A 20528-nucleotide genomic window follows, 5' to 3' on the forward strand; every position below is an offset into this window, starting at 1 on the left:
AAAGGGAGAGGCCCTGTGAGTCAGACCGGGGTTTTTCAGCTCATGATTTTGGATTTTTGTGCCCCAGATCCAGATATATTCTAATTGTCTGAGCCCTTTTTTGAACTGACCCCAGCCATTTTCTGAAGAGCCCATAATTAAGTCAGTTAAGACCTGAAATATTGACAGAAGCTACTGCAAAATCAGAAACGGTACAGAAGGAATCTCACCATCAGTGTGTGGCAACTGAGTACTCTTCTGGTCCCAAAAGGGACAATTCCCCGCAGCGTCATGCTGCTAATTACCACGGCCTCTTGTGGCTGGATCATGCAGCCACACCATGTATCAGCATTGTTTGTTAATCTCAGATAGGGAACATGCACAGAAAAAAAACCTGATAGTTGTTTTTTTAAAATGCATCAGCAAACTCAATGTGCAGCCCCACGATCACCAGCTTTGGTTGTGTAGGTGGTAACGGCAGGAACATTCGGCCAAGGGCAGATCACAAGCATGATCATAAATCAGTTTACACCAAACATGAAGCCATGCCCCAAGTACTTATTTAACAGATTATTTTAAAGATACCTCAGGTGTGTCTGTAAGTTTTCCCGTCACAGCAGCACAGGCATATTGTCTGAGAACATGAGCGAGCATGAGGTTTGCGGCAGAAAGATGCAGGACAGGACTCAATGAGGTTGAGAAATGGCAAGTCGCAGGTGGGTGGCAGGGATCAAAGGCTTTGGGCTTTGGCAGGAGCTCAGATTGCCGTGCACCGTAACGGGAATGTGATGACAAGCCGAGCACTTGGGGAGGAGGGAGAGAGCTGGGGAAAAACATTTCAGCTGCCTCTGATGATGGGCAGGCAGCCAAAAGCATGCAAACCATTGGATGTGTGCTTGGCGCTGGCTCTCCCAGGAGAGAGTGGATGAAGCAGAAAGAAGGAAGGAAAAAAGGAAATCAGCAAGGAAACCAAAAGCAGGAGAGAGATCGCAATATCTCCGATCAGCCTTAATGACAAAGGTCATCACTGGCAGGCGTGGTCCATGCCGGCTATAGATACTGTATACTTCAATCACAGCCACACAGCTTCAATGTTCCATGTCCTGGAACTTTTAAGCCACAATTTTTATTTGATTATCATTGCAAGCCATGTGGCACTTACTAATAGCAACCAGGAAATTTGCTAAATCCTCTTCTTTTCCCAGGAGTATAGAAACAAACAGCCAGGAAAAAAAAAATCACACAACAAACAAAACAAAACAAAATCAACACAGGATATTCCCCGCCCTATCATAAAAAGATCCACTTCCCGTTTTCTAAAACTAGTGTCTTAAAAGCAGATGAATTCTTGCAAAACTTCTTGAAGAGCTGAGTAAATACCGAAACGTTCTGTTGGCTTAAGAATAAGTGATTTTCACTAGTAAAGTTTGGTTTGCCTTGAAACTCAGCCAAAGTTTCCTCTGTGTTGGATCTGTACTATGTTTACAATACCTATATTTGGGTGGCAACAAGGAGCAAGCTTGCTAGCTACCACAAAATCTAGTTCAGAAGTAAAAGCCTTATCCCAAATGTTTTCTTGTCCTGGAATGTATAAAAATATCACTCGATATTGCCAGTTCTGTGGAAATTTGGGAAAACTACTTGCCACGTCACACCAATAAAAGTGAGAGCAAAACTGCAAGTGACCATATCATGTTCGGCAGGGGCTGAAGCAGAGGGTGTGTGGTGAAGTTTGTAGAAAGAAGGTTCTGTAGTAGCAGGTCAGAAGAAGAACTGTATGAATTTTTAGTACAGATGAGAACTCTAAAAATGACCTGAATTTGCAGGAGGGAATTTGAAACAAGGACTTCTGCCAGGGGGGACTTAATAACTAGGTTTAACAACAAGAGAACTAGCAGGGGTTGTGCTCACATGGTTGATTTCCTGGTGAGAGGATATGAATGTCTTGAGCACATTTCAATAGTAGCAGGAGCAGAATATAGATTGATTGTAAAAGGAAAACGACTTTGACTCCCAAAACAGGATCCTTCCAAGTTTGTGGTCGTGCTGAAGTGCAATGTGAGGGGAATTGGCTGGGTGCTGCAGGAAGGCTCGGTGGGGCACCGGCCTGGAGCCGGGAAGCAGCACAGTGAGGTGCGTGGTCCACGGTGGTGGCCACTGCAAAGGGTGAGCGGGAAGTGCTCAGGGTCCCTCAGCGACGCTGAAGCCCTGATTTTGCGGCATAGCCGTGGTGGGGCTTGGAGAGGATCCCTGGGAGACACAGAAGGCTCCGTGGGGAAGCAAAGTGTGGGTGCGGGAGGCAGCGATGGCCAGCAGAGGCCGGAAGGAAGGCAACACATGGGATGACACAAGGGGTGGACAACGCACGGAAGGGAGGGGGGCCGGGGGGTGTCGTAGGGAGCTCCCCTCGCAACAGAGACGCAACCCAGTCCCGCTGTAGTGGGCATCCGTGGGCCAGCTGTGCCAGCGGTGGCAGGGGCCGGGAGCCCAGCCCCGGGCAGGACTGCGGGGCGGCCCTGCCCAGGTAGCGGGGCGGACCGCTGCCCCCGCCCGCCGCTCCCCGCTCGGCTCGGGTTACCTGGGCGGGCCGCGCCGCGGCTCTTCCCGTCTGGCCCAGCCCCCGCGACGGGAAGTGGGAGCGAGGGGCCGCGCTGGGACGGCCGGAGCCATGGATCGTCCCGGAGCGTCGCTGCCGTGCTGGCTTCTGCTCGCCGTCTGCTGGGTGGTCACCGCGGGGACAGCGGCAGGTAGGAGCGGGAAGGGGAGCGGGACCACCGGTGGGCTGCCGGGCTCTCCCCGCTCCGCTCCCGGGCTCTGCCGAGCGCTCGTGCCGGCGGCGGAGCGAGAGCCGGGACACCCGCGGGGGAGCCGCCGCGGGGACCTTTCCGGGCGTGGGTCCGGCAGCCGCGCCGCCCGCTCGGTGCGGGTACGCTCGTGTGTTTAAGTGAAATGCTTTCTTTTTGTAGTAGAAATGCCCGAAGCGCGTCAGCTGTGTGCAAGAGCAATGCCGGCAGTGCGCCCTGCCTCTTCCCGGGCAGAGGAACGGGGATGCTTTTAAAAAATCTGCATTTCTCACTCTGGAAGGCAGCGTTTGACAGGGTTGGCAGAAACCTTTTAAGCTCTGTCTTCGGTTCCCGGGACTGTCCGTGCCTTAAAAACCGAAGCAGAAGCCCACCGCGTTTCTCTCTGTGCGTGTCTTGCGGCAGATTCCTGGAAATGAGGCAAAGGCACCGCCGGTCCCGCTGCGGGAGCGGGTTTGCTGATTGCGGGGGCTCTGGGCTTCAATTTCCCTTGCTCTGTACTTTACAACGTTACATTTGCCGTTACTTTTAGTTTCCCTGCTTTTGGAAGCACGAACGTTTAGCTGCAAGAAAGAGGTGCGTGTGTCTCGGAGGGTTTTATAGGTGGGGCTAGAAGCCTTATAAACGCTGGTTTAGTTAATGTTATGCAAAAATAGAATTGCAGCCGTTAGAGGCTTGTTATTTTTTCAGCTGGCTACAATTCGGTTTATAACTATGACACCAACCTTAAAAAAATACAGGAGGACAAAATACAAATGAAAGTGTTGCAACACTTTTACAATACTTGATGTTTTGACATTATGGCTTTTAGAAATAAAATATTTTCTATGCAGGATTGCCTCAGCTATCCTGGTTCCTGCTGCACTTTTATTTTCTTAGAAGCATCAATGTGGTTTTGGTTTTCAAGAGTGAAATAATGTCTTTGCTGTGGTTCATAATTGGTATTTGAGTTGTTCTGCTCAATTATCTCATGATGAGATTTTAATAAGAAAAGTATTAAACTGTGTATATTTTATACAGCAAAAGTATGAGACTGGCCAAACCTATGAAGAAGAGAAAATCTTCAGCTGAATGCAGCATTAAAGCACAAGCTTTAGAATTGTGTAGATTAATATAAAACCTATTAGACTTAAATTTTCTACGCTAATACAAATAATTCATTTATTTCTAAACCCAGTTCTTACTTTGTGTGGTTAGAAATCTGCAAGCTTTAGCATAATTACTTCTAATAAAACGTGTTAAAAGGAAATCTATAGAACTTCAGAACAGCAATCAAGGATGAGACTCTTTCTTTAACAGTTTGTGGCTTTTTGGAGGTAATTAGAAGAGTGATCATGAAAACACAGAATGCTCGGAGCTATGTCGTTTTGTTAAATAAATATATTTCTTTTTTTTTTACATGATCCAAAGGACTCAGTGTTTGCAAACTTAACGCCTCGACGCTGTTCCTAAACATATGTTTTTGTTGGTGGAAAAGGTACTAGGCAAAGATGTTCTGGCTAGGTTCACTTGTCTCAGAGGAGACTGTATTTTTGTAAGAACAGAAATTTCTCTGCTCCTCAGGTCAGCTGTAAAACTGAACAAAGAAAATTCCCCAAAGTTTTAAATATTAAAAAAGCTAAGCATATTCAGACTAAAACAGTAAATCTTAGTAATAATTCTAATTTTCTGTGCAAGCATATGTTATCTGCACATAGACACGGACACAGAGATGGTAATCATGTTTGGTTGCTACCATTGCCTGTCCTTTAACTATGCAGAGGTCCGAGAATCCTCCAGGAGTTTGAGTTTTCGTCAAGCTTTGGCAGCTCTGGTTCTTGGCAAATGTAGGACAGTTGTGTTACAGATGCTTTGAGCTGAACTCTTGTGGAAAGAAGCTGGTTTGCGTTTCCATCTGCTCTCCTCCCTGTGCTAGCTGAAGGCAATGAGGCTGCACTGTGACCTCCATGGGAGAACCGATTTTGAGGGAATTGTTCTGCCCCTTCCCTATGTGCTTCCCCGAATGTTGGGGCAGGTCGAACCTGGTTTCCTGGAATGAGCAAGACCTGCAGCACTAGTTGATGTCAGTTTGAAGTGCTCGGAAAGCTACTTTGTAACAAGGGTGCTTTCCATACATGAACAGGTGGTGGTGCCTCAGTGGTGATACTTGAGAAGCAATCTCATTTGGTCTCTTATTTAATACCTTCTAATAGTACCCATTTCAGTAGCTCTTAAAAAAAAACCAACTAAATATTCTTTCATTTTCTCAGGGAATTCCCAGTTCTTAATTTTTTATAGAACTGGAGTCTGACGCATACTTTATTTTTTCCTGTCAGTTTTCTATTTTCTGCCATATTTCCCTTCTTTGTGATCTAATACAACCTTCAAGCTGTGTGACCGGGTATTGAGTAGCCTGTGACTCAGTGCACAAGAGTACGGAAGGGTCAATGCGCAAATGGACTTATCCCAACAACTATCTCTGAGTCATGGCTCTTCTGCTTCTATCTTGCTTTTGGAGAGGTGAAAAAATGTGCTGCTGAAGTATGCCAGCAGTAAATTACTATTTGCCCACACTGGTTTTGCTCACCGTGCCAGAGCATACCATTAAAAGTTTAATAGGTGAGTAATTGAAAAAGCGTTGTGGTTTCTTCGTTGTTTCTTAACATTCTCGGTTTTGCTCGCATTGGGCTAAATTGTGGTTGTAACATACAGCTGTTGCTTGCAAGATGTAATCACTTGTCTTTTTAAAGTTTTCTGTCTAAAACTGCATTAATGGATAACTTTGGGGTAGAATGAAGTGTTAATTGCTCCACAAAACGTATATACTACGTTTACTAAAGATTCAGTGTGTGTGATGCAAACTCGCAGCAGAAAGTACCTGGAAAATGAGTCTCCTCTTTGTGAGCATAAGTTTCATTACCACAGCCACTAGATTATTACATACTGTGATTACTTTAAAGTTACATTTAAAAGTTTTTTGTGTTTCTTATAATTATTTAGATCATTAATGGACTGAGATAGCAAAAGAGTAGAAACAATTTAGTGGGTAGTAGCTTATCTGATCATAAATATGAGCTGATGAAGTTGAGAAATCATTTCTATTCTTTTCTGTTGGAGAATTAAAAATCTGTCAATATTACTAATGGTAAAACGTAGAGCAACAGGACTGTTATACTGATAATTTCTTATTTCTTTTAGGAGCAAAAGTTCTTCCACCTCCATCTAACCTGGGCTACTCATTTATCCAAATCTGCACCCTGAACTGGACGTGGAACCCCCCAGAGAACGTAAGCAGTAACTGCGACCTGGAGTATTCCAGCGACATTGTGATTGATGAGATCCCTCAGGACAAAAGAGTAAGTGCATTGCCTCTTTAAACTCTGCTGTGCCCCTGTGTCTTATTGTGATAAACCTGTCTGTGTATAAGCATAGAAACATATATATCTACAGTTTTAATACAGTCTTCAATTCTTGTTGTGGGATCAAAACCTCAAAAACTAGTCATACCAGCTTGTGGGATCTTCAGATCGGAAAAATCTGTCTGTCGCTCTCTGATAATTGAGCTGCTACTGATAACGCAGAAGGATAATAATAATAACATGAAAATAACTTGTTTCGGTCTTGGCTTGTGTAGCTTTCTAGAGAAACTGAAATATATGCAGAGCAGTCTACATGCTTAAGACCTGAATGGCAATTTGCAAAGGCCAATCTCCTTCACTTTGAAATCAATTTAAGAAAGAGGTGTGCAAAAAAACCTTGGTGTAGCTGTGATTTGGCAGCATAGCATCTTTGGGAAGTAATGACAAGTATTAATATCACATTTGCCCTGTCCCAATACTACACATACAGTCACCCACAGGAGTTGTGTTGTGAATACAACATAGAACATATTTGTTCCCTGGAATGGAAATTGTGAAACTTCTTTGTTTTGGTCTTTTGTTTTTATTCTGTGTTAGATGATTTGCAGCCCAGATGTGATCCTTGGTGTGGATTAACAACTTGTCGGTCAGGACTGAGAGTAGCATTGCCATGATGCTGAAGGGGCTGTAGGATAAATATTTTTACTATTCTTTGCCAAGAGGAAAATTACGAACTGTCAGAATTTGAAGCCTCGAATATGCACTGACTGTGGAATCGGTGTTGCTGTCATTTCAGATATGGTGAAAATCTATATGATGCCTCTTGAAACAGTCCTTTGTTGTTGAGCCCTATTACCATTTTATGGCTTGATGTTTACAATAGCCTCTTCACAGTGACCACCCTACTCTTTCTGACAACTCCAGGATATCCTGGTTTTGCAAACAGCTGAGCTGATTTAAAGGCTTAACATTGCTAAAAGGGTGATACTTCATTTTTGACACCACCTTATCTAATGAACTTCATCTGACCTTTAGATGAGCCAGTCAAACTTATTAATTGCGCAGAAACCTATTTCCCTCTTCTGATGGGTTCATTAACAAATCAACAAGTTGAAAGTTTGCTTGGTTACCAAGCTGAGTTTGTAGAAGGGTCTTACAGATGTTAAGGTCAGTGGTGTTGAATGAGCTGTGAGATAGTGGTTTCACATGCCACAATAAACCAGACTGTGCATCATCTTGTTGAATCTTTTTGCATTACAACTGGTAGAACCTAGTCTGCTCATAGCTGTTTGATTTTCTTACCCTCTCATTAGTGCCAATATTTACTATCTTTTGCATGCACAAGAGTGATTATACCGTCCTTTGGTAATCACAAAGATTATTTTTTATGTTGTTTCCAGTTAAGTAAACGACACATCCCTAGCCAAACAAAAGACGCTCAAGAAAGTGCATGAGAAAAGGTTAAGGCTTTTTCTCACACAAACACATACTCTTTTCTGAAAATGGAAGCTCATAGGCTACTTGTCTTTCTATTTAATAGCCACTTGTGGATTTGTTTCTATAAATTTTTCCTTTAGCAAACTCTTCTCATTGCTTTTTGGTTTTGTCTTCAAACGCTCTTTCTTCTGTTTGTCAAACACTCGTGTGCACACACACACACAAAGAGAAAGGTGAGATCTGTAAGCTCCTGTTTATATAGTTGTAGTATAAACAGGCTTATTTTGTTTCATCCATGGACACTACTCTAGAACTGTTTTCCTCCACGTTATAATTATTCCTGTATGGTCATTGCTCATGTCTACAGGTCACTGGAGTAGAAGTAGTTTTCCTTTGCTGAGTTCTGAGTGTACCTGATGGGGAAAAAGAAAATCTAAGTGATGCTGAGGTTTCCAGTGTAGTTCAACACTCATTTCGTTTGCCTTTGAGTTGCAGTCTTTCGGAGGGACCGTAATGTATTCTTACATTAATACTAATTCCCACGTGTCTGATATGGTATGCCAAACATTCTGGTTTTCTTTCGCCCCCACATCTAAACCCAGGAATGGAGTAAGAGTCACTTTCGTGTGACGGATACATGCTTGAATGAGGAAATGCGTTTCAAAGTGAGAAGTGAATGCAAGTACGACAACACCAGCAAGCCCAGCCGATGGGTGGAGACCTCCCTCCTGCCAAAAGGTACCATGTGCAGCAGCCAGACCGGGAACAGACATGCCCTTCTTGGCCTGAGGAGATACGGCCTTGTTTTCTCTGTTATTGTGTCAAAATATCATAGAAATATATCATAGAGAAATATGGAGAGAGCAGGCACAAGGGCTGGTTCAATTGGTAGAGCCTCAACAGAACTGTTATACTACTGAGCATAGTCACAGGCAACTTCAAATTGGGTCCATCTTTTTGAAATGCCCTGTACTTTTAAATACAGTTTCAGTCTTCTGACACTTCAAACTTTGCGGGCAAGCGTGTAAAATTTAAATGCTCTTCCGACACAACGATGTGGTTCCCTTCATTCCTCTTGTCCCTGTCATGCTTGTGAGATTACGTTGTAATAAGCCTTCATGACTAATATCTGTCAGTTTGTTTTGTATGATTCCTCTATACAAGCAAAAGTCTCTAAAATAAACCTACGTTTGTAAATATTAGAGGAATTAATCTAGTAAATGTAACAACTTATTGAATAAATAAGTGGCCTAATTAAATAGTTACAGTAGGGTTCTCTCTTTTACAAGAGGTATGTGTGGGGTCTGCAACGCTGTGCATAGCAAAAGGAATAGAGAAAAAATATTTGTTGTTTCTCGACATCCAGAAATAAGGGCTATGTAGCAACATTGTTAGGAAGCAGACTTCAAGGCGTGCTGTTTTCTGCTGGATGCTGGGAGTTACGGCAAGGAAAATAGAGCCTCTTGCCTTGAGTAGTAAAAGTCTACCTAACCCAGGCTTGTGACTCGACATGGATGAAAATCGCATGTGGACAGGAGAATGTGAGACCTTATCAGAATTGTCTGCATGTCTGTCAGAAGGATATTTTGGAAAACTGGGGAAGCAGATCATTAGGACAGCATATACTAAACAGGTTGGGGCTTTTAAAAGTCTGCTTGTAGACAAAATATTTTTAAATGCTTATTGGAATAAGAAAACCAGTTTCCTTTTCCTACGTTCTTCCACAGTCATTAATTCAGTGAGAGTGCAAGCTTGGAAGTAGGAGTTGGCTTGGAGTTTGCCATCGATAAGTCTGGACTGTTGATAAAAATAACACGCACTGTTTTTTTTTGTTTGTGGAGATGTTGCTACTTGTTACAAGTAAGAAATACCTAATATGCTGTAACATGATAATACAGTATAAAGAACTTGTACTGTACAAAAATGTGGGATTGAATACGGAAGACTATTCTGTAGATGCTCTGCCTGGGAGGTACACTGATGTCTGTATTCCCAATTGCTATGTACTATTTTGCATTTTGTTCTGTAATTTGGGTTTTCAATATGTTGAAGAAGCTGAATGTCTAGAGGCATATGGCTCTCAATTAAAAATTCAGCTTACCCAGTGTTGCTTTTGTCCATATTTAAGATCTACAGGTATTTCCATATTCAGAATACTGAGAAACTAGTATTGTGTCTGGAGAAGATAACTATAATTAAATGCTGACTATTTTTAATGTTGATGGCTGTAATAACTGTAACAAAGCTAAGTGTTATCCCTATAATCGCCAGTTGCTTTAACTTTCTTTTAAAGTATCTGTGGTTTTATAGAACAAAATATTTTCCTGACTCAACACCTTGTCCTTAGCATCAGGTATCTCTAAGTAGTCATTCAGACCTGGCAGAAACTGACATTCACTGTTATGGTTGGTTTGCATTTAGAAGTTACTCTACTGAGATTTCAGCTATTGCAAATGATAAACAACTGGAATTCATCCCTTGCTGTGCTGAGACAGCCAGGCCGAGAGCCCATCTTTGCCTTCCAGACAGTTTTAGTTATGTAAAAAGGGTTCATTTACTTCTGGAAATTGGGAAGAAGACTTTGCTGGAAAAATAAATCTTAAAGAGACATTTCCAACTTGCCTTGCAGGTATTCCAGGTACTGCTGCTGTTGACTTAGGCTGCGTTTGGCACAATCTGGAGTACATGGTTTGTACATGGCGTCCTGGGGAGAATGCAGGCAGTGATACCAATTATTCGTTGTTCTACTGGTTTGTATGAACTTTTTATTCCCAACTCTAACGTGCTTTAGCTCTAATCTTTAATTTTACGTTATACATTTTGCTTGTTTGCTTCCTGTTGCTTTGGAAGGTCCCAGGGGATTGCGTACAAGTTAGTGTTGGGTCCTGTCCAACAGAAAACTTTGCTGCTGAAGGGTCAAGAGCTTGCTATTGCTGAGTCTTTTTGGGAAGTTGATGTAACTATTTTGTGAAGCACTGGCTGCTTTTTGTAGCCCACTTGCAAGCAACCGCGATTGCTTTCTAATTTTTTCTAATTAGGGATTCAAAGAGGGAAGAAGTAAGAACTGAGTTAGACTGTTATAATAATTGCTTTCTTTGCAGCCCTCAAAACATGGGCTGTTTAAGTCAGAATCACTCGCTAATGTATGCGTCAGCTCTTAAATCACTGGAACACAGCATGAAAGCGTTAATAACATTTAGCAATATTTCTGTTTTGATCTTCTATGTCATAAATAATCGATTCATCTTGAATGTTACGGAGAATGGATTTTTATCATCATCCATGCTTGCCAACTGACTGCCATAAATAGACTCTTGTTGCAAAGGAACAGAGCTGTGAGCAAAATCTTGGCAGCAAGGTCTGCATACAGTTATCTATGCATACTTCTGTATGTCGATGGGGCTTGTGAAATGCCACATTGCATTGGCTTCTGTAGAACTATTGAAGTTTTCTTTCTAAAAGCCTACTTGTAGTAGTTGTAAAACATCTTTCTGTCTTATCTGAACTAACTAACTAAATGTTTTCCTCTTCCTCTCCAGTGTCAGTCTCACGGGCTGGCTGCTCGATTTAGTGCATTTGGACAGCAGATTGCAGAATACATGCTGCTTTAGCTAAATGCAGGGAGGACTGTTCTCTCTCTAAATTGCTACTCAAAGAATTTTTTTGTTTATTGCAAGAACAGTAGCAATGAGGCAATGAAGATCTGAATTTCTGGGTATATGGATACTTACTGCAATAATGCTTTAGATTAGAGCTATATATTTTCAACTTACCCCTTAATTTTAATGAAAGATGTAGTTGCAGTGACAGCAAAGTGTTTTAATTCATACTGCTTAGAAAGAAAAATACTTTTTGATTTTTCAAGCTGAAAACTAAGAAAGCACTTGATTTTTGGACTGAAAGATACATTTTCCATGATGTAGGGGAGATGGGGGTTTGTTTTTTTTCTCAGAAATGAGTGAACAATTACCGGAAAACGTCTTGCTTAGTTGCATTTCATATTCTTCTTTCGTATTTTCCTCTAAAACGCTACCTTTTAATCTGAAGTGAACGTGACTATAATGTTAGGTTAGAGGAAAGGAATGCAGCCAGTGCACAGAGAGCAGGTTGGTGCATGGGCACGGTGCTGTCTGCTCCCAGCACCTCTGGCTCCATCAGCCCCAGGGTGGGGAGCTTGGAAGAGTGGATAAAAAAGGGTCTGTCCTGAAAACAGAACAGACAGCTGGGGCTTCCCCAGCCCCTATATATTGAGATATGAAGTAGGAGAATGTCAGTCCTATAGTGCTCCTAAGTAAAGCTCTGATTTACTCTCTATCACTCTTATGTAAATAAATAATCACTTTTCTTGGGAGGAAGAGCTACCAGCATATTTTCACTGGGACCTGGGGAACAAAGAGAAGAAAGGAAGAAGGTTGTCATAGCTTCTCTGTTGTTGGAAGTGAACATGGACATTTTGAAAAGCAAATACAGGCAATAGGTGAAACTCGACCATCTCAAGTAAGAGCTGCGATACCTGAGGCATTGCTGAAGGAGATCGGTCGGCTCATTCCATCACAGAAGTGAAATTCTGTTGACAGGAAGTGATCCAAATTAGTTTGCTTTCAAAACAGATCTTTTTTTTCCTTGAAATTGTTTTTCCATGTGGAAAATGTGAACTAAAGCTAAAAGCAGCTGTTATATTTGGTGCTTAGTTATAAAGCAAACCTGCTTCTCTTTCTGCTACTTGACACTCTTTAGAAAAATATTCTTTCTAAAGCTTGAGGTAAATGAGAAGCTTTTTACTTTGCATAGCTTTACTTTTATATAAGCTATAGCACAGCTTTACTTTTATATATGCTATAGCACAGCTTTAATGCAAGCTTAGTCTTTAGAATTTGTAAGAGGTTTAAAACCAAGCTTGCTCCTTGCTGTCCTGTTCTTTTAAAGTTTAAAAAAAAATATATATTTTTATTTCTATAGGTTTGATGGTTTGAAAAACCATAAGAAGTGCAGCAACTATTCTATGCACCAGGGAACGTTTGGATGCATTTTCAATTTTAGCTTCCCAAAACTCACCAATACTTACCCAGCCATAAGTATTTTGGTTAGAGATGATTCTGAAGAAATTAGGCCTGTGTGTGCAAGTAAAAATCCTACCACCCTTGGTAAGTTTAACATCACTTTATAAAAAATAATTTTTGAAAGAAATTGTGCTTGAGAATCTTGCATCTCATATGCAGTGGATGAGACAACATGATTAGATGTTCCCTTCTTCTATTGATCTTTGATTTGAGAATTATATAGAGAGGCATGGGGTTGAGGGGTGAGGGGGTGATTTTCCACTAATTTTTGCTCTCGTTCATTAGTTGTTTTTATTATTTCCTGGCTTTTTTGTGCTTTTTCCTTTTTCTTTTCCTAAACTGATATAAGTGTAATATGGCACAATGCAGGACTTGAACAATTTTTGTGAGCAGTGACATATACTTTCAACTGAATTTTTCATTTTGCATTTCAGTAAAACCTGCTACACCAAGATGGGTTAAGCTGTCAAAGATCGATGATGAAATATATTTAGAATGGAGTGAATCAGACACCTTTCCACAAAATTGTTTATTTTATGAAGTTGGATATCACAATGGTGATGTGGACAGCGCTCAGATAATTAAAGTAATTTTTCATTACTTACAGTTAACTTTTTTTTCCTATATATATCTTTTATAATTCATGTTGATATTCACAATAACTCAAGTGTTGGATGTTTAAAAATGAAGAGTCATGTAATCTGCATGTGAACAGGTCTGGTGCACTAGCTGGAAGTGTTGTGTGGACTTCAGATTTTTCTCCCATACAGTAGGTTTCTGATAGTAATATCTATACAGCACAATTCACATAAGTCTTGAATCCTCGCCCCATCATTTGTTATGGCAAAGCAGTAATGTGTCAGAACAGTCTAATATGTATACACTAAACTAAACAACACACATCAGGAAATGCACTGCAGTGCGTGTATCTGCTTCTCCGTGGATTTTGGTCTGTTGGTGTTGGTCTGTGCTTGGTCAGACGACTGCCTTGATCTTGAATGACCTGACTTGATTACCGTAAAGCAAAATTAATTGCTGGTGCACACAAGGACACGGAACGTTATACAGGAAAGCAAGGGGATAAAAAGGCTGAGGATGGGGTGAAGGAAAAAGTTGTGCGCACTTAGATAAAATGATTTTAATGTGCATGTGAAAAGCATTGACTTCAGTGTCTGGATGTGCTCATGCCTGTATCTGTATAGCCAAACTGACAACACTGTGTGATCAGAACGGTAAACAGTGTAATAAATTTAAAAGTGAGATGGCGGTTTTCTCCTGTGGAGCATATTTAGTTGTTTGTCCTACCCCAAATGTAGCAAACTTGAATAGTATCAACTTTCCTCAGGAAACCGGCGTTTTGGATCAAAAATAAAAGTTCAATCCCAGCCAGTGTGTGTGTGTGTGTGTGTGCCTCTCTGTAGAGGCATCACAGGAGACTTTGATATGGTCAAAGTTGGATCAGCCTTGCTGCCCTGACAGGGGAAGGCAGTGTAATTCATAAACATTTCTCAACAAAAGAAAAAGGGCATTGTTCCAGAGACTTAGTTTAATCGTTGGTGTCAAATGCTGTGTGATACATGTAGCAATGAATAAGATTAAATCTTAGCTTTGGAATCTCTATTTAGGCAGATTGTGCTGGTTAAATGCTACTGTGTCCTTTTTTATGAAGTTCAGTATTCACAAAGAGCTCTTCCATCAAAACATTCTGAATACATTAACTGCACAATGAAGATGGGCTTGTAAGTGACTGAGAATACATTGGTAGTTGAACAAACCAAATTACCTTTTCTTTTTACCTTAGGTCGAAACTAATTATACATCAATTCCTAGCGTTGATCCTAATAGCAAGTACATCTTCAAAGTGAGAGCAAAACCAAAGCCTGAGTGTTACAGCAGCAAACTCTACAGTGATTGGAGCGAAGAAAAGAGTATTGGTGAGAACAATTGTTACTGCAATTTATTGCATTCTATTATTCATCGTAAGGCATGTAATACCTTTTGTCTGCTAAGTGAACAGTAGTCAAAGATCATCTTCCCTATGTATCTATTTCATTTTAGGTGAAAAGAAGGCAAGAGAGTTCTAGTCCTTTAGCAGTGCCATCGATTACTGCCTGTACGGCTATATATGTTGAAGGGATTGCTGTGCAACACCTTTCAAGTGCTGCTAGTTCTTCAGCCCCAAGTCTTGCTGGTTTTCTTTTTTTAGATTTTATTTTATTTTTTTTTTTTTTTTTATTTTATTTATTTTCCTTTTTAAAGATAATTTTCATTGCCAAATGTATCTGTATTATAATATGCTTTGAAAAAGGAGTCCTCGCCTACAAAAGTGCTAGTGTATTTGAAGAATATTCTGCCTGTGAATTAGCTAGAGAATGAGTTAATTAATTGTAATTATTCCTAAAAAACCTTCCAAAACACCCCTAAGTTTCTAACTTTTGTTTTCCAGGTGAGAAGACAGATTCTACATTCTATTTTGTTTTAATAATCGCCATTCCAGCAATAGTAGCAGTGTCTACGATAATTCTACTAGTTTATCTAAAAAGGTAAATAACAATCATCTCCCTTTATTTATAACCCACTAATTCTGATTGGTCTTTGGCTTACGTTACAATTCATCGCTTTTCCAGGTAACTGTCCATGATGTGGCATGTTTCAATAGCATCCATTTTATCTGTAACATGCATTGCATAACAAAAATGGCACCACCATTGTGCCTCAGTCATTAGTATTAGATTTATCGTTCATCTACATGCTCTGTTTTCACCTGGGTAGCATCGGTTATGCATACTTACAGCTATTCCATCCCCTTTCTTTAAGCAATTAAGTCCGCATTTAAAATTAAGCTTATGTATAAAGTGTATTTTACCAGATTAAAAAAAAAAAAATCTGCTTTTGCTGCTGTCCTTGACAAAAGCAAAAGTTATTTAGAATCTGCTTGAATATTTCCATTTTCATTTGGGGAGTAAAAATGAGAACTGGGCTATAGTTACAGAGAATGAACGCTGGGCAGTGATGTTGAAACTGATGCCATAAATTTTCTTTGGCACACCCGAGTATCAAATTGAAATGGTGAGTCTTAAATTAATACATCTTTAATCTAAAGTTTTTCTTGTTCATCTTCTGAAGGCTGAAGATATTAATTCTACCACCAATTCCAGACCCGAGAGAAATTCTTAAGCGCATGTTTGGAGAGCAGAATGACGATTCCCAGGTTAGTAAGAAGCTGTTGGGTGAACTAATCTATTGAACTGGAATCTGTAAGCTTCTAGTTTTCTTTTTCCTAATACCTATGTTTATCTGAAAACCGACTCTATATAAATATACCATATGAAGACTAAGAATTCATAATAATAAGAGTTGTACAGAAGCAATTGCCCAAAGCTGAGAGGGATTTTATTTTTCCCTCAAATTGCATATACTTTTTTCTAGAAACATTAGTAGAATTGCATTATTCTGTTATTTCACAGACTGCTAGTCCCTTGAATGTGTTTTGGCTTGGTTTGGAGGTTGGGTTTTCTGGTTGTTGGGGTGGGTTTTTTTGTGGTATTCATGTTTGTTTGGTTTGTGGTTTTTTTGTTGTTTGGTTTGGGTTTGGTTTGGGTTTGGTCGTGGCTTTTTTTTCCCCTCAACTCCATAAAACGGCTTATACCGAACATTTAGGTCTTCCTCTGCTAATTGCTCATATTTATGATGTTGAATAAAGCTATTCATATTTGACTTCCAGCAACTTGTACTTTTAGCACTCTCACATTTATCACAACCTGTTAGCTATGAAGTAAATCAGGACATTTAGCTTCTCATTGGCATAAGAACAGAACTAACTACAGCTGCTTCAAGCTTTTGTTGATGAAAGACTTGCCATGAGCCCTGATTTCAGGAAAAATAAACATAGTACTGATTATGGAAACCCTTATTTCTAAACAAATCTAACTCAGTAGCTCTTTATAAAAATCCTAGGGGAAGTACACTGACAAGCTTTAAATCAAACCTGGACATGAAACAAAGTATGTCGTTCTCTGAACACAGTCCTTGTATGGAAGGGACCTTCTGACTCACTGTGGCATCTCAAAACTGATGTCACCTATGAAATGTTTGTAGAGGATAATAACTATCTGGCTGTCTGGTGCTGCACATGCATTGCATGTTCTCAGTTGAAAAGGAGTTGCAGGAATCTCTGAGTCTGAAAATAAATCTTTTGTGGCCTCCCAGTTGTAAATGGAGTCAGAGTCCAAAATCCAGTATTCCCATTTTCCACAGGGGTATTCTGAGTTCACCAAATAATAAACCAGAACTATCTGGAAAGCATGGATCTTGCTTCCTGGTTTATTACCTTTTAGATAAATATTTCAGCATAAGGACGATAAGCATGGTAGCTTTCGTCATGCTTCGAGAAGTGTTTTGTTACTGCCCCTAGTAATGCTACGTTCTTGCTTCTGAGTATTATCTTGATCTTCTCTATGTGCTCAGGGTCTCAGTGAAAACTCCACTAAGCATGTACATCCTCACTTCTCCATCCTCCTGCCCATTAGCTGTAGTCGGAAGCACTCTTAAAATGGGGACCAACCTTCAGTTCTTTCTCATCTCCAGAGAGGACAACTCTTCTGTCAACCACAGGCCTAAGCTATGTCCCTAAAAAGCACAATTTGTTGCCCAGCTACCGTGGCTTTTTCACCATAATACAGGCTGTATGTTGTGAAATGGATCTGTCCTGTCGGGTTGAAAAAACAATGCTCGCATGAAGAAGCGCTGTTAAAAATGTTGTTGTTCTCTTTCAGGGCTGTGCAAAGGATGATTCTGTGAATGCCCTTGACAGGTTTATTAAAGAAGAAGAGATTCATTCTTTAATTTTAACAGAAACTCCAGAGTGTACTAATTCTGAAAAAGAAAACCGATAAACTCTGCTTTACCAGTGAAAGATGAGCAAGCTTTCATTCCTGCTCAGGTGACAAAGTAGATGTGAAGAGGCCTGCAAGACATTCACCAACTTTCACCTTACTGAGTCCTTTCTAAGTGTTATTTCTCTGATATTCAGGAGATACATCACTAAGAGTGGCCATTCCTCCATCTCTGCTAGAAATACTCATCTTGGATCACTTGAGATGAGCTTGTACATAAATTTCATCTGACTACATTGCAGTATCTCTTGTTCTGGCTCCAGCCAGCTCTGCCTTGCTATTTGTCATTTGCTCTTGTGTTTGTGCCTCACATTAGACTGTAAAAGGGTTTTTTGGAGCAAGCACTGTGACTTCCCTGAAGTATTTGGCTCTGTTTTGCTGCAGATGAGATGAGGGTGTTTACAGTAGATGGCTCGTTAGTGCTACTACATGGAACTGCTGCCGGGTAGGATGCCAGAGCATGGACTATTAGTGGCATGGACCATTTGTGGATGGCCTTTCCAGAGGGCATTTACCGACTGACCATCTTATGCTTCTGGTTGATGTGCATCAACTGTGGCCTGCTCAAACCCCATGGAAGAGGGTTGTTTTTTCTTCAAAAGTGTTTATGAAAAAGCCTCTCTGCTTTCCAGCTGGTATTCATACTACTTACAAAAAAAGCTTGATTTTTTTTTAACCTTTCAAGTGCCTATCCTCAGACATCATGCCTTCATGGGCTTCTTGGGTTAATTTTGCTTTGTTTAAAATGATAAGTAGAATTTTTTACCTGTGCTGTGCAGTGGCACATAACTGTATTGAGTCTCAACCAGACTGTGATTCTACTTTGGCCATATTGGCCTGAAAACACCTGATTTTTGGAAGCTAAGTCATCCTGAATCTGTTCAGCAAAACTACCAGGATGGGTGCATGAGTCTAAGGAGCTTTAGTCAAATTGATTAGCAAGTGCTAAACCACTGAAACTGAATTAATTCAAAGACTTCAAGACCCATCCTTACTGCTGAGCTGATGGATTTGTGGAAAGAGGGGATGACAACCATCCCTTTCTAAGGGATAAGCTTTATTCTTTCTGTAGTGATAAGGCTGTGATTTGACCTTCCCCTCTAAGAGCTTAGCAATTTAACACAAGGTGCTGATTTGACTTTTTTTAAAAATAATTTCTTCTGTATTTTACTGCAGCAGCTTGATGACTTTTTTTTTGGTCATTGTTAATTCAAGAATTTTCTTGTTTGTTTTTTTATGGTTTTGTTTTGAGGTTGCTTTACCCAACAAAGCTCAACAGGTATTTTCTAGCACAACTGTGACATTGCTCTGAATTCGGAGCGTTAGTTTCTACCCTGTGCAGCAAGGGTGTTAACAGCAGTACCCTGATTGTGCTGGAGGCAGGGGAGAAAGGGCTCCGTGCAAGCTGTTTATGGTCAGTGTTCAGGAATTTCTTGCTCCCCCAAGATAAATGCAGACCCATTAGTCATTGATATAGTCAGTCTAAGCAGACTGAGAAGTTTGCTAGAACAAACTCTATAGTCATTAACCTTTTAAAGTTCAGCCATGTCCTCAAACCCTATTCAATCTAAAATCTGAAATGAAATGCTACATTTTTGGAACATATTGTTCTGTGAGAAGTAGAACTAACAGAGCTTTATTTTTAGTTACAGATTCACATCCTTCACCCTCTTACTTATTCCCTCTTCCTCAATAAACCAATCCCCCCTGAGCCATTCAAATACAAATTCCTCCACGTCTCTTATCTCCTTTCTACCACCAGTAACTTGAGGTAGAAATGTAGCAGAACTAACAGACCCAATATTAGCTTCAATCTTCTACTTACAATCAGGCTAACAACAACAACAGAAAATTGGTTAATGAGACAAAATGAGAATAAAGCCTCAGGTATTTCAGTGAGATAAAGCAAAACTCAGGTTATACAAAGTCAGCTAGCAGCACTATCTGATATTCCAGAGGTAAAGGAATAGTGTGGGTGAAAGGGTAACTGAATTCCTGTGCCAGCTGCGTTCCCTCTCCCCTGCAACACTTACATCATTACAGCAATATAAATATTTCTCAAATCTACCTCATCTAGAATGTTGCTCATCATAGACCACTAGACAAACAGAAATGTATGATTTCAAGATAAGTAAGCATAGCAGTGCAATATTGTGGCTTTCAGTATAGCCATCCAGGAAGATGATCTTCGGTACTTTACCATAAATTCTTTTGACTTTTGTTTTGGTGTTTATGGTAAAAAAAACAAAGCTTATTTGTTCAAATTCATGAACCCAAAGGAGTGGAAAAACCAGATGGTCTTATGCCAAAAGGAGGACTTAAATGCAGAGGATGGTTTAGATCATTATATAGAAATGTTTGGTGTAATTCTTTGTCTCCCAAATAATTGTAATTGACACACTTCCTAATGGATGGATTTCTTGAGCCTGTGTTCTGGCATGTAAAGTGTCTGAGTATATTTTTATCTTAAAAGTGTCTTGTTTATGGTTAGGGGTTTTTTTTAGCTTAAAATTTCCCATTTGCTATCATTTGTTTGTTCTTCATTGCAGTTACTTGATCTGTAAGTTTGTTTAAAGAATGAATAAATATGTCTGAATGTTTTTCAAAATAATTGGATGACACTTCGTCCTTGGGTTGAGAAGATAAACTGAGATGGAAAAGCGAAACTAAATTTGAGGCATGCAGAACCCAGAGAAGAAAAACCCAGTGTTGCTTTGCTCTCTTCCCTTTCAAGAGAGAACTTGGCCCATGCAATCAGTGGGGAATGCTACAGCTGCCTTGTTTTTGGTTAGAGTAACGAGATGGAGAGGGAACCATGCTCAAGACTTGTCCCCTCACCCTCTGTGTACCCAATGCCATGCTACTTTCTTACATTGGCATGTTTTTTCGTAACACTGTCGAGAGTTAATAAATTCTCATACTGGAATCTGGCTGAGGTTACTGTAGCCTTACCAAACGTAGCTCCAATATTTTATGTCTTTGTTAGCATCTGAAGTCATTAAAAATGCCAGGTTGCTA

The 20528-nt window shown here is 40.3% G+C and overlaps 1 protein-coding gene across 1 annotated transcript; it reads left to right on the forward strand.

Moving 5' to 3' along the window:
• Positions 1 to 2587: 2587 nt before the first annotated feature.
• IL13RA1 (interleukin 13 receptor subunit alpha 1) lies at positions 2588 to 20121 on the forward strand. Its single transcript, XM_065846946.2, has 10 exons — positions 2588 to 2726; positions 5958 to 6115; positions 8158 to 8293; positions 10185 to 10305; positions 12515 to 12699; positions 13050 to 13201; positions 14417 to 14549; positions 15062 to 15158; positions 15742 to 15826; positions 17391 to 20121. Exons 1-10 carry the CDS (start codon positions 2648 to 2650, stop codon positions 17508 to 17510), a joined length of 1266 nt encoding a protein of 421 aa, XP_065703018.1. The 5' UTR covers positions 2588 to 2647; the 3' UTR covers positions 17511 to 20121.
• The last annotated feature ends 407 nt before the right edge of the window (positions 20122 to 20528 follow it).

The sequence above is a fragment of the Patagioenas fasciata genome, chromosome 11, assembly GCF_037038585.1.
Source record: "Patagioenas fasciata isolate bPatFas1 chromosome 11, bPatFas1.hap1, whole genome shotgun sequence".
Lineage (NCBI taxonomy): Eukaryota > Metazoa > Chordata > Aves > Columbiformes > Columbidae > Patagioenas > Patagioenas fasciata.

Coding starts and splice junctions, on each gene's coding strand:
- IL13RA1 (XM_065846946.2), top strand. CDS start 2,648: ATGGATCGTCCCGGAGCGTCGCTGCCGTGCTGGCTTCTGCTCGCCGTC. Junction 10,306..12,514: donor AATTATTCGTTGTTCTACTG/GTTTGTATGAAC, acceptor TTATTTCTATAG/GTTTGATGGTTTGAAAAACC. Junction 15,159..15,741: donor CTACTAGTTTATCTAAAAAG/GTAAATAACAAT, acceptor CATCTTCTGAAG/GCTGAAGATATTAATTCTAC.